The 14,544-nt window shown below is 41.7% G+C and overlaps 1 protein-coding gene across 3 annotated transcripts in view; it reads left to right on the top strand.

Moving 5' to 3' along the window:
- Positions 1 to 11,907, top strand: part of LOC143347264 (uncharacterized) — a 76,525-nt gene extending 64,618 nt beyond the window's left edge. Inside the window, exons 6-8 of one of the 3 annotated variants that reach the window (XM_076776322.1) lie at positions 5,577 to 5,752; positions 8,659 to 8,962; positions 9,442 to 11,907. In XM_076776322.1, coding sequence (XP_076632437.1) covers positions 5,577 to 5,752; positions 8,659 to 8,962; positions 9,442 to 9,863 — 902 coding nt within the window. In that variant the 3' untranslated portion in view covers positions 9,864 to 11,907. Of the gene's footprint in view, positions 1 to 5,576; positions 5,753 to 6,236; positions 6,323 to 8,658; positions 8,963 to 9,441 lie in introns of those variants that run through there. The other 2 variants (XM_076776331.1, XM_076776333.1) reach the window with 2 other exon arrangements.
- The last annotated feature ends 2,637 nt before the right edge of the window (positions 11,908 to 14,544 follow it).

The raw sequence follows: 14,544 nt of genomic DNA, 5'->3' as shown, positions 1-14,544 counted from the left end.
CGCTTTTGTGTCTGCGTTCCTCTCCTTATCCAGTGTCCCCTCGTGTCCTCCTTCGACTCTCTCCTCTCGTCTCCCGACGTAATTCGACTCTCCTATTCTCATTCCTTGTCGCTTCGTCATTTTCCTCGGAGCCCACGACGCCGTTGAATATTCGGTTACGAAGAACCGACTGTTTTCGTTACGTTGCTCCGACATTCGAACAATTCGACTCGAACATTCTCAGATTTCATGTTTTATCTCTCCCGCCAAAATTCACTAGCCAATCGCGAAGCTTTAATTCCGATAGAATGGATGCAACGATTTCGACAGACTGTGTTGTGTGTTCCACGATTATTTTGGAATTAATTAACCAGTTAACTGTCTTTGACGAGTATACTCGTCATGGAGAAGCGCCAGGATTTTTTGTCACGACGAGTTTTATAAAATAAACCTATCTAACCTAACCCAGACCAAAGCGTTCCCTCGTTTAACCAGTCAACTGAGTTTGACGAGTATACTCGTCATGGAGAAGCGCCAGGATTTTTTGTCACGACGAGTTTTATAAAATAAACCTATCTAACCTAACCCAGACCAAAGCGTTCCCTCGTTTAACCAGTCAACTGAGTTTGACGAGTATACTCGTCATGGAGAAGTGCCAGGATTTTTTGATAAACCCATCTTTTTGATGCAATATTTTAACAGCGACACTTACTCTGTGCTTGACGACTATACTCGTCATCGATCGATTTTCGAGCAACACAGTTAACTGGTTAATAATTGTGGTTTTAAAAATTTTGTTCATTCTGGGTTAACTATGTCTTCCTTGCACATCAACCGAAAGAAAAATGACGTCATGTCGTGCACGTCTGTCACAAAGGGTACAGTTTAGGAGAGAGTGACTCAAGTAGCCTAATGACTTGGAGGTCTGACTTATTGTTAGCGTCGAAGCGACCTTTGCACTGGAAAGTGCACTGAGTAATGTCTTTTGTAACTGGCTCAGCGACTTATCGATGGCCAATAATGATAGTAAACAGGATGCTGGTCATCCGACGGATGTAAATAGAAATTTCTCGTCTGATTGCTAGGAACAGAATGCATTTGACGCGATTGACCCCTTAACGCCCATATTTTTCGGGTTAACCAAGAATGATCAGTTTTCTTTATTAGATTTATTTCTAAAAATGCGATTTTTGTTAATTACAATGTTGTATCTAAGGTATAATTTGAAGGAAAACAAATATTATCATCCCTTAAACCGTTAGATCAAACAAATATCGTTTATTAAAGCAGTTAGACTCGGGCATGAACGTTTAGGGGTTAAAAATTTGTTAAAAAATTCAATTTTAATTTTGTTTCTAATTTTCAATGGGTTCCTCCCGCGTTCGTGGCGCGCAAAGTTTGCGTTGGACGTCGCGTTTGATCGTTTCGCGTACGTGAATGGGTCAAGGGTGGCGTCTGAAAGCGGCACGGGAACGCAACACGAGCCACGAGCGTCCGTTGCTGAACGGACAGCGTTCGCAAGACCGTCGCCGACGTCAGCGCCTCGTTGCTTACCTATATGCGATATCCGATTGCTTCCCAGTCTCGTTTCTGCCGGATGCGCGGCTGCCGTACGCTGACCTCTTCGTCCTCTCTGTTACGACTCGTCTCTGGTGAAGTAACTAGAGACGTATGCGCGATTCTCATCGGCACAGTGTGTGGCTTACATGGGAATTCGGAGCAATTAATCCATAACATCTAAACTAATCAATTATCAACGTCGGATCCCCCACACTTTTTCACACAGAGTACTTTATAGGGTTAAGGAACAACATTGTTAAAATTTCTAAATATTCTTCACTAACATGTGCATTGTTTGCTTCTTGAAACTTTAAAATCCTCCAATCCGTTCGGAAGTTATGATTTTTTAAACATAAACATGAGATTTCGAGGAACCATATATGGGTTCACATTTATATTTTTTTTCTCGAAAGTGCGTAGCATTTCGAGGGTAGGTGTATCGACCAAAAATGATTATAATTGACCCTTGTAAACGATAGTAATTTTTCCAGAACGATTTGGAATTTTTTTTTTTCGTCGAAAAATTTAGGCACCTACCCCCTGTCGATTTTTCATAAGAATTCGTTTTTGATTTTTAATAAATCTGTTTGACGCTGTACGGGAATTTTGTCTAATAGTTTTTTGTAGGGATCCATGAGCTCCACTTCAGAAATAAATTTCATTGAAATACATTCACTATTATAGGAGTTATGGTCGTTTGAAAATTGGACCACTTTTATGGGGGTTTTTTCACTTTACAGGGTTGAGGAACAACTTTTTCGATATTGTTAGAATTTCTACATATTCTACACTAAAATACGCGTTGTTTGCATTTTTAAACTTTAAAATCCTCCAATCCGTTCGGAAGTTATGATTTTTTAAACATAAACATGAGATTTCGAGGAACCATATATGGGTTCACATTTATATTTTTTTTCTCGAAAATGCGTAGGATTTCGAGGGTATGTGTATCGACCAAAAATGATTATAATTGACCCTTGTAAACGATAGTAATTTTTCCAGAACGATTTGGAATTTTTTTTTTTCGTCGAAAAATTTAGGCACCTACCCCCTGTCGATTTTTCATAAGAATTCGTTTTTGATTTTTAATAAATCTGTTTGACGCTGTACGGGAATTTTGTCTAATAGTTTTTTGTAGGGATCCATGAGCTCCACTTCAGAAATAAATTTCATTGAAATACATTCACTATTATAGGAGTTATGGTCGTTTGAAAATTGGACCACTTTTATGGGGGTTTTTTCACTTTACAGGGTTGAGGAACAACTTTTTCGATATTGTTAGAATTTCTACATATTCTACACTAAAATACGCGTTGTTTGCATTTTGAAACTTTAAAATCCTCCAATCCGTTCAGAAGTTATGATTTTTTAAACATAAACATGAGATTTCGAGGAACCATATATGGGTTCACATTTATATTTTTTTTCTCGAAAGTGCGTAGGATTTCGAGGGTAGGTGTATCGACCAAAAATGATTGTAATTGACCCTCTCAACTGAAAATAATTTTTTCGAAACGATTTGAAATTTTTTTTTTTTTTGTCGAAAAATTTGTTCGAGAGAAAGATTCCATATTTAAACAGGCCTATGGTACCATCAACAGAAATATTATTTTCTCTTGCAATAACCCATAAACATGTAATTTTGCAATATTTTTATCTTTCCCACAATTTTTCGATTGTTGTCGATCTTTCGATTTATCGTAATCTTTTTTATTTTTTTTCTGTGAATTCTGTTGTTTCCTCGATCTCTTTCGAGGACCATACGATACGCACAGAAGCAATTTTCCTGGCGTCCAGCAGCGGTTGTTAGTTATTATTATCGCCACACGCCGGAAATTCTGATAACACCGTGTCCCTCTACATCCTCTGTCGCGTGTTGTTACGTTTCCTGCATCCTTCCTCCTCGACGTACACGCGCATTTCGTTTCGCGGTACTTTCCTGCTGCTTCGATTTACAGTAATTACATGCTTGACAAATTATTTTGCAACCGATAGTCGTATAAGAAAATTGGTACTTAGATGATTGTAAATATACGTTTATCGAGGTGCAGTCGAATTGGATTTTCTAAACCTAGTAATTATGGTTCTGAACCGTGTCATCGACGATAAAAATATTTGTTTCGATGGCACGTGGCGTTTGTGAGCCCTAGAATGCAAACTAATTAACTTCGAGGCGTTGAAAAAGCATGGAAAATTTGATAACTTTAATCACCTTACTCTATTTCTTAACCCCTCCTCTCCCTTCCTCCGCCCCCTCTACCCAACTATCCACGCACGTCAAATGTTTTCGAGACAAAATAGCTTCGCTCAAGGCGTTAGCACCATTCCAATCGCTGGAGTCTTCGTATTAGTAAAATTAATACTACACTTTTTCGATAATATACTCAACTATTTCATAAACTCACAAATTTAATCAATATTTCCCATGCTACTTTCAACCTTAACCATCTATCATACGATTTTAATTTATTTTTCAACATTTACGAAAGGAAATTATTTCTACTACAATTATATTATCGATATCCTCATTTAATATTAAAGTGAATTAGACGAAAAAATTTACGTAGCATTTCCGTAAGTACGTTAACTAGCACACCAAGTTTCGTTTCGATACCTCTCGTACTTTTCCCCCAAAAAATTCGAGAGTATACGCGAGTCCCTGGTTCCGTTTTTTCGTATGTATCAGAACACCCCCGCGTACTTGCTTGCTACTGCAGTAAATTGCACGAAAAAAAATCGTACAGTATCTTCGTAAGTATGTTAACTAGCACACCAAGTTTCGTTTCGATACCTCTCGTACTTTTCCCCCAAAAAATTCGAGAGTACACGCGAGTCCCTGGTTCCGTTTTTTCGTATGTATCAGAACACCCCCGCGTACTCGCTTGCTAGTGCACTGAATTGTATGTAAAAAATCGTACAGTATCTTCGTAAGTATGTTAATCGAATCACTTAGTTTCGTTTCGATAGTTCCAGTACTTTACACCCAAAAAATTCGAGAGTACACGCGAGTCCCTGGCTCCGATTTGTTGCATATATCAGAACACCCTCGCGTACTCGCTTGCTAGTGCAGTGAATTGCACACAAAAAATCGTACAGTATCTTCGTAAGTATGTTAATCGAATCACCCAGTTTCGTATCGATAGTTCCAGTACTTTACACCCAAAAAATTCGAGAGTACACGCGAGTCCCTGATTCCGATTTGTCGCATATATCAAAACACCCTCGCGTACTCGTTTGTTAGTGCAGTGAATTGCACACAAAAAATCGTACAGTATCTTCGTAAGTATGTTAATCGAATCACCCAGTTTCGTATCGATAGGTCCAGTACTTTTTCCCCCCAAAAATTCGAGAGTACACGCGAGTCCCTGGTTCCGACCTTTCACATGTATCAGAAAACCCCCGCGTACTCGCTTGCTATTGCAGTGAATTGCACGCAAAAAATCGTACAGTATCTTCGTAAGTATATTAACTAGCACACCAAGTTTCGTTTCGATACCTCTCGTACTTTTCCCCCAAAAAATTCGAGAGTACACGCGAGTCCCTAGTTCCGACTTTTCGCATATATCAGAACACCCCCGCGTACTCGCTTGCTAGTGCAGTGAATTGCACGCAAAAAATCGTACAGTATCTTCGTAAGTATGTTAACTAGCACACCAAGTTTCGTTTCGATACCTCTCGTACTTTTCCCCCAAAAAATTCGAGAGTACACACGAGTCCCTGGCTCCGATTTGTTGCATATATCAGAACACCCCCGCGTACTCGCTTGCTACTGCAGTAAATTGCATGTAAAAAATCGTACAGTATCTTCGTCAGTATGTTAATCGAATCACCCAGTTTCGTTTCGATAGGTCTAGTACTTTTCCCCCCAAAAATTCCGAAAGATTGGCAAATGACGCCCTCGGGGGCCCCGAGACACGAGTAAACTCCTCCTTTGCGGCGTTGAACGTTCGAAGCAGACAAAGCCGCGTGTTTTTATTCCCTCGGCCGCGAAAGACAGCGGACGCAGACACCTGTTTGAACATGTACGAAACGCGCAGTGCACAACATCGAGGCGGAATACTTTACGGAGGGCCGCGAGTGCGTGAACTGCGGCGCAATTTCCACCCCGTTGTGGCGACGGGACGGTACCGGCCATTACCTGTGCAACGCATGCGGTCTCTACCACAAGATGAACGGAATGAACCGACCCTTGGTCAAGCAGCCACGTCGACTGGTAAGAACGGGAGCACTCGCGCGCGACGAGGACCAATCCTCGCCGAGTTGGGCGTCGATCCAGCAATTTTCAGTCGAGATCGATCGCGTTTATTCCTTTTCCACGATTATTCTTGCAATTGTTAAGCTTCGCGTCATTGTCTCGTGAGTTTCATGAATTTCTTAAATTCGAATTTACTACGACTCTCGATCGACTGAAAATTTGCCCAACGACGATTCCTCGTCGCTGCCCGCGATCCTCGGCGGCTTCAAAGGCAAAAGTGGCGACAAAGGAGGTAAAATGATCCGATTGAGGGGACCGACGACACGCGTACGTATAGCAAACAGGAGCCTCTGTGGAAATTCGCCCGTCGATCGTGCCTTTGTCGAGGCGTTTCCGTCGTATTTTTCCATTTCTTTCTCGCGACTGTCGCGCGTCTCGAGAACATTCCACGCGCTTAGAAAGACAAGCACCCCTAACGTTTGGCATCCTGTCTCTGTTTCAGTGGCGGACCAGGGCGATTTCTACAAAGGCTTCTGTGGGTATAGTGGCACCCGTCGCGCCTTCGAGGAGAAATCGAGCCGCCGTTTGGTAGGTGTTTATCCCCCCAACTCTCTCTCTCTCTCTTCTCTCTGTCTCTGTCACACTGTCTTTCCAACCACCTCTCTTTACTCTCTTACTCTCACTCTCTCTCTTACTGGTTCCGATCGTACACTCTCGATATCCGTTTGCAATCATCGACGGAATCTCTTTTCATCTTCTTTTTCCCTGCTCGTTCCTCCATGTGTATATATCATGTCCCTGGAAATACTCGAAGACAGCGAACGACGTTTGTTTCGCGCCCGTTGACTCGTTCCGTAGCGGCAAAACTTCTGGTAGAAAATTTCTCGTTGCTTCGAGGTGCCACTATACCCATGGTACGATCGCGATCTCCTTTACGAAATCCATAAGCGTGGGCTGGACCAGAGATTGGGCAAAGTTTACATAAGATCGACAGTTTGCGCGCTTCGATCGAACGGATATTTTGTTTCTATTCGTTATATGATCGAAGTTTAGTTTCCATATAAGAGCAACGTTGTCCAACGTCTCTTTTTTACACGTTGTTGGTAATTTTTCATGCAGATTAGAATTTTGCCTGTCTCTGGGACCCGTGGACCGAGTCGCGGCCGGAAACTTTCAATCGACGAATCAGTTTCGTGTTTCGAGCGTGTAGAACCAGAGGTGGGCAAACTTTTATTCGATCAATCGGTAATTTATTTAAAATTTTTATTCACTGCGAAAGGTAATTGAAATTTTCACTTTCGTTCTTCAAATTTTTTTTTTAGGGTAATAACGAGTAATAATTTTGCCCGTCTCTGTACGAAACGCTATTTTTACGGTGAGAAGATGAGACTCGAGGGGGACCAGCTATATCAGTGGTTTCCAAACTTTTTGGAAGGCACCATTTTAAAATAAATAGGTTTATAATGCTACAAAATATGATGTAATCTATGCAGTTGTTTAAATTGAATTTCAAGTTCGCCTTTGGAAAGAAATATTTACAATATTTCGTACCACTGTGAATACTAATATTTCTTATTGATAAGATTGTATAAAATACCACGTATATAATTGCAAACATACAAAATTATCATGTTTTTTTTTAAAATAAATGGTGCCCGTCGAGTCTAATTTTTTGCAGTCTAATTCTAGGTTAATGTAGACGTAAGATCTTCTTTTTCCTCGTTTTCCTTCTGTTTCTTTATCCTACTACGAACAAAACTATCCAGAGATGATCTCGAGCGACGATCAGGATCCATTTTTCAAAGAAATATTTGCAATTTAAAAACTATTCAAAGTTCACAACAATTTCAATTCTTTTAAATGTTATTTGAAATTTTATTCGATCAATATACAGGGTGTTATATACACCCCTGGGAAAAATTCTAATGAGGGGTTCTAGAGGCCAAAATAAGACGAAAATCAAGAATTTGTTGATGGAGGCTTCGTTAAAAAGTTATTAACAATTAAATTCAAAAATTTCAAATCGTTCTGGAAAAATTATTTTCGGTTGCAGGGGTCAATTACAATCATTTTTTGTCATTACACATACCCGTGAAATCCTACGCATTTTCAAGAAAAAAATTCGTGAAGTTGTGAAATTTTTCGCCAAAATTAGAAGATTTCAAATCGTTTTGGAAAAATTATATTCGGTTGCGGGGGTCAATTACAATCAATTTTGGTCATTAGACATACCCCCGAAATCCTACCCATTTTCTAGAAAAAAATTCGAGAAGGTGTGAAATTTTTCGACGGAAAAAAAAAATTTCAAATCGTTTTGGAAAAATTATTTTCCGTTGCGGGGGTCAATTACAATCAATTTTGGTCATTAGACATACCCCCGAAATCCTACCCATTTTCTAGAAAAAAATTCGAGAAGGTGTGAAATTTTTCGACGGAAAAAAAAAATTTCAAATCGTTTTGGAAAAATTATTTTCCGTTGCGGGGGTCAATTACAATCATTTTTGGTGAATAGACCTACCCTCGAAATCCTGCGCATATTCGAGAAAAAAATTCAGTACGAGCGGAACTTTAAACGTTAATAACTTTTTAACGAAGCCTCAATCAACAAATTGGTATTCTTGATTTTCGTCTTATTTTGGCCTCTAGAATCCCCCATTAAAATTTTTCCCATGGGTGGCCGAACACTCTGCATATTTATTTTAACTAAATTTTTATTGAAAATTTTAATTCTGTTTAACGTGTGTGGGATAAATTTATCTTTGGTCCATCTTTCGAGATTTGTATCCAAATAAGTATTGCCCAATTTCCGTTTCCCAAGGCCCTTTTCCTAAATTATTCTCGCTGTACCCTTTTTTTATTTCTCTCGACCGTCGAAGTACGAGCGTGCAAACGTGTACTTTAAAAAGGGTTTCGTGTTTCCACAGTCGGCGTCGAGGAGAGTCGGCACCTCGTGCAGTAATTGTCAGACGACGATGACGTCGTTGTGGCGTCGCAACGCCATGGGCGAGCCGGTTTGCAACGCCTGCGGTCTTTATTATAAATTGCACGGCGTGGTTAGGCCGCCCACCATGAAGAAGGACAGCATTCAGACGAGAAAGAGGAAGCCTAAGGGCGGCATGAAGACTACCGACACGTCGATCTCTGGGAACGGTTCTGCTTGTACGAATAGCAACAACAATAATAACAGCAATACCAACAACAACAACATCAGCTTGAAATTGGAACCAGGTACGTACGGTTCCCCCGAGTTTCTGCGCTCGATGCTCCAAAACTGAACCGTTGGGTCGCTGAAACGTGCAAAGTTATTATCCATAGCGATCAAATCATTGTCAAAATTATTTATTCCGTCGTCTTTTAAACATAATCCTTGGGATGTCGATCCCTACTAGGTCATTTTTGATCCACGCTAGCATTACATTACTCAAAGCGATCAGATTATCATAAAAATGATCGTCTATTCAGAATTTTTATCTATTCCGTCATTAAAAAACTATCAAAAGACATATCATTAAAACCTCACCCCGCCATTTTGTATTTTTCCCCCTGGAAACCTCTTCCACAACAAATAAACTACTTTTCCGTGTTCACATTGATTGGTGCAGTACTGTATCTCTCTATTAAGGAGCTTTCATCCATGTTTATCAGCTGATCCAATGGTTCGAACCTAATTCTCGACGACCGTAACACGCCTCTATTTGATCCAACAGATACCTACGGGGACCTGAGGATGAGCCACGCCGGGGTAGCCAAAATGACCTACAGCAACGCTCTGTACGGCTCGTTTCAGCCCTCGAATCGGATAGTCTCGTACCAGTCGACGAACCCTGGGATCTACTACGAGTCGATCGCCTCCCAGCAGCAGCAGCAACAGCAACAGCAACAGCAGCACCACCAGCATCAGCATCAGCAGCTCCTCGAGACGCATTCGCCGAAAGTCGAGTGCCCGTCGCCGCCCTGCGCGAATCGATCACCGGTGATGATCTCCGCGAGCCACTCACCGGACCATCATCAGCTGGCCGCGCCCCACATCGTCACCCTGGGCAATTCCTCGCCGAGCACAGGCGCCCCGAAGATCATTCTCGACAACGGTCACCTGGACAGACCCACCGTAGTCTCGATATCCTCTTAAATCGCGGGGGATCTTAACAGGAGATGACGATGACAAGATGAAAGACCAAAGGCGTACTCCCGCCTCGCAGCTGCCCCTCGCGTATCGACGACGGTAAACTTTACGAATCTTTTTTTCCGGTTTTTTTTTCTTGTTCGCTGCGTAGTTTTCCGTCGTTACGATAGTTCGAGGACCAGCGACAATGACCTCGAGAAAGAGGCTCTCTTGCCTCGAATCCTGGACGGAAACGGAGCACAGACGTCGTCGTCGAGGGGTCCTGGGGACCCGTAGACTCACGAACCAAAGAATAAACCGCGGATAGGGGACAGTGGAGGGTAAACAGAACGCTGGACAACTCGTGCGAGAGATTTATTGTCGAACTACTGGCGGAACTCTGACTTTGTAAATAACAATGGCGTCCCGAATCCAGAATCCGGAGTCCGGAGTCCGTAGTCTTTCTTCCTTTATTCCGGTTGCTTTCGTCGTCCAAAGTCTGTGCGCCTGGAACGGTAGAAACTGGATCGATTAGAAACTGTTTGGATGGACGACGGACCGGAAACAGTGTGGACGTTGAGAGAAAGGAGCGCGTGGGAGGAGAAAGAACGTCGGGCATCGCTCGTTTCGTCCTTGTTTTTCGTGGAAACGCGATGGGAAGTTTTGGTGACATAAATTTTGAGAATTTTTCTGAGTTGACGGGGGCTGCTTTGGAGATACTTTTTTTTATCACTTGCGTGACTCCTCCATTTTGAAAATAGCGACTAAATATCTTTTTAACGCGAAACGTCAATCTGCGAATGAAAATGTAGCTTTTCGATTGACCTTCGAACCTTGCAATATTTTTGCGTTATTATTATGCAGATGCCCCGAGTTTGGGCAAAACATCGCTACGATATATTTTTTAATTTTCAATTCCACGAGAAACGAACTTGTTTGTTCGCTGATCGACCGTTTTATCTAGATAAGAATTTTACCCATCTCCGATAGCAGCCCCAGACCCTCGCCCTTCGAACAGGTAAATTTTATTCACGACACACACAACCAATAAAAATTTTACACTCGTTCGTACGCTAAATGTAAATTAGTTCTTTTTCCAAACGACGTCCACGAATGATTCTAAAATTTTCGTTTGCTGTTCGCGGATAAAATCTGCCCGACGGATGCATGAAGAATGTTAGCCAACTATCAGTAAAACGCGAGAGCCAACGAAACAAAATGGCTTGGAACTTCAGAAAGCATTTTGTTTCGTGATCGACCATCTTCTCGTTTGAGATGGCCCTCGCGAGCAGAGATGAGCAATTCTATTGTTTATTTTTGGAACAAATTTTATTTTTTTTAAAATCGATGAGCATTTTATTCGAATAAATTCTGCCCCATCTCTGCTCGAATGGTTCTCCATTTGTCATAGAGTGAAACTCTCGAGCGAATGCAAGATGGTGGACATCGAGAATCCTCCACGCGAGAGTTCAATCAACCACCATTTTATCCACCGTGCAGAACGATGCTTTTTACCGTTTTTACTCGTTGCAGTAATAAATTGAGGGTCGAAGGAAGAAACCATGGCGCTGGATGGACGAAAACACGGTCGAAACGACGCGTTCGTCGTTCCTTGTACATAGACAATAGTGTGCTAAATATTAAACCGTAAACGTTAAGCGTATCTAGGTTTTTAAGTCGGAAATATTTGGAAAAGGATAGTAATCTTTTCTGATCGTTGTCGATCCGGTTGCTGCGTCCGAGCGCGCCAAGATCGAGAGTAATTTTAGGTTAGCGATCGATGGACGCGATGGTTGCGCGCGCAACGCCCAGTAACGCGCGTATTTTCGAAGTGTGTTGTATCGAATCGGTTATTTTTAAATAAAAAGGGATATTTAAATTGGAATTTCGTGGACCAGCGACCTTCTCCGGGTCACGTTTTCAGGGGGAACGCGATCACGAGGCCAGGGAACGGAAACGAAACGGGTCGCAGACCAGCTGGCGAGGAGGAGTCGGTGAACGCTGGAAAACTTTTCGTTCCTGTGTATTTTCGGCGATAACGCGGTATCTCGGCTAATCTCGGTTAAAGGTTGGGACGAGCACATTGGCGTAGCATGCTCGCCGCCGTGGTCTGATTTTCTTCAATTTTTTCCCATCGAGAATCTTATTTCACAAAAAGTTACGTATCTCACCTGCAAATAAAAGAACCTCCATCGACTTTAGATGCGTGGGTGGTGTTTTTAAGGGCATTGGGAGTGGAAATAAATAAATAAAAATCGGTTCTCGATATCTTTCGAAAATATATTTTTATACATTTTTCATCGTCTTCCGGATTCGATAGTGGATCGAGTATTTGTTTATTATTTCTCCCAACGTGTAATAAATTAAGGAATTATCAGGTGCTCGATGAGATGAACCAGAGTGATTCGTAGAAAGGAATAGTCAACAAGGTCGAGAGATAGTGTTATCGAGCGTTGTATATAAACAGTTTGGCACAATCGGTTATGCTAGGCACTCTTTAGAAAGTTTATTTACGAAGATCGTGCTAGAACATAAAATTAATAAGAGTTTGTGATCGACAATAGGGAAACATAGACGAAATCTATAAATACATTGAATACCCAATTTCAATGGTTCTAGAGTCCAAAATAAGACGAAAATCAAGAATACCAATTTGTTGATGGAGGCTTCGTTAAAAAGTTATTAACAATTAAATTCAAAAATTTCGAATTGTTCTAGAAAAATTATTTTCGGCTGTAGGGGTCAATTACAATCATTTTTGGTTATTGGACATACCCTCGAAATCCTACCCACTTTCTAGAAAAAAATTCGAGAAATTTTGAAATTTTTCGCCAAAATTAGAAAATTTCAAATCGTTCTAAAAAAATTATTTTTGATTGTAGGGACCAATTACAATCATTTTTGGTGAATAGACCTACCCCCGAAATCCTACCCACTTTCGAGAAAAAAATTCAGTATTGACGGAACTTTAAACGTTAATAACTTTGTAACGAAGCCTCAATCAAGAAATTGATATTCTTGATTTTCGTCTTATTTTGGCCTCTAGAATCCCCCATTAAAATTTTTCCCAGGTGTGGCCGAACATCCTGTATATAGTAATTAATAAATCGTAATGCACGTCACGAAATTGCATTCGAGTAGCCATATTAAAATGAATTCTCGATGCACAAAGAGTTAAAAAGGCTTCCAATATTATTTTCGATGATACAAGTTCGATAAAAATTCCCAGTTCGTCTTCTACTTTGCTAGATCGACGATTTGAAACGCGTAGTTTTGGGGTTCCCCGGGTTGCTCGGATGTCGTCCTCGCATCTTACCGCGTCTCACCTGACCGTCTTATCGTTGGAATCCCGTGTGTGCTCTGTAAGTATGACGAGACGTTCTCGAACCGAGCATTCGCCTCCTCTCCCGCGGTTTTCAACGATAACGCGTCGCGAGCGCTCCATATACACCCACACATGCGTGTATCTCGGTCGCCGCGGCGAAAAGTAAACCGATCCCTTCGCTGGCGACGGTTCTCCGCTGCCAAGGAAAAAATATCGCCGGGGGGGACCAGCAATAAATCCACCGTAGCCTCTCCTCGCCTCCCCCGCTGTCCCTTCGCCATCGTCCACAAAAAACTAGAAAATCCTCGTCTCGATGTTCGATGCAATTCCTCAGAGAAATGGTAGATGTTCGATCATTTGGATATCACTGGGATACAATGTTAATATTGCTGGTAGATTCGTCTGTTTTTGCATCATCTTGACTAGACAGAATTACGTAAGTCTCGTTTCTGGCTCGTTTGTAGACCATAATCGAAGTGTCTTAATTAGCACTGTGAATAATAGGAGGAAATGGAGTTTGAAGAATGAGAGAACTGAAGTACAGGGTGGCTGGAGTACGTAAGAATGTTTAAAGAATATAAAATACTTGAAACACAAGAGTGCATCTCCCATCTTGGTAAATTCATTATCCATCCTAAACAAATCGATATTCCACATATACTGCCTCCATAAATAAAGTGTTGCTCCAAATTGTTACCAACCATACTGATAATTAAAGTCCAAAACCAGTATTCCAAATATTCTGCCTCTATAAATACACACGCCCCAAGTGGTTACCAGCATCCTAACAATTAAAGTCAATCCAGTATTAACTAGTTAACTGTGTCGCTCCGTGTTGAAGTATAGTCGTCAAGCACAGAGTAAGTGTCGCTGTTAAAATATTGCATCAAAAAGATGGCTTTATTTTATAAAACTCGTCGTGACAAAAAATCCTGGCGCTTCACGACGAGTATACTCGTCAAACACAGTTAACTGGTTAAAAAAATATTAGTATGAATTATTTGGTGGTCCCTTTGCCACGAATAATTATGTTTCATAACATAAAAAGTATTTGGATAAAAATGAGCGTGGAAAGAGGAAGATGGCCGACAGGGTGGCCATCCCTCCGAGGCTACGATGCGCGCGCAGCTCGCGGTACCAAGATGGCGACCGGCGCCGCGTGAAAGGTGAAAGTCGTATCGACGGGTTCGAAGCCTCCACACGCGTCGTAGGCCTAATCGTGGTCGGTCAATATTTGACGCGGTCTCTGCGTGCTCGAATCGAAGCTTCGGTGCGACGCTACCAGGCGGCAGCCATCACGGAATCGTCGACGCACCTTGGCAGCGCACCTGTGTCAAGCCGCGTCCGCGCTCTCGAATCGTAAACGTAACCGCGTCGGCACCG

The sequence above is a fragment of the Colletes latitarsis genome, chromosome 2, assembly GCF_051014445.1.
Source record: "Colletes latitarsis isolate SP2378_abdomen chromosome 2, iyColLati1, whole genome shotgun sequence".
In the NCBI taxonomy this organism is placed as follows: Eukaryota; Metazoa; Arthropoda; class Insecta; order Hymenoptera; family Colletidae; genus Colletes; species Colletes latitarsis.
Note: the sequence above shows the minus strand (reverse complement) of the source record. Positions and strands in the feature narration are given on the sequence as shown.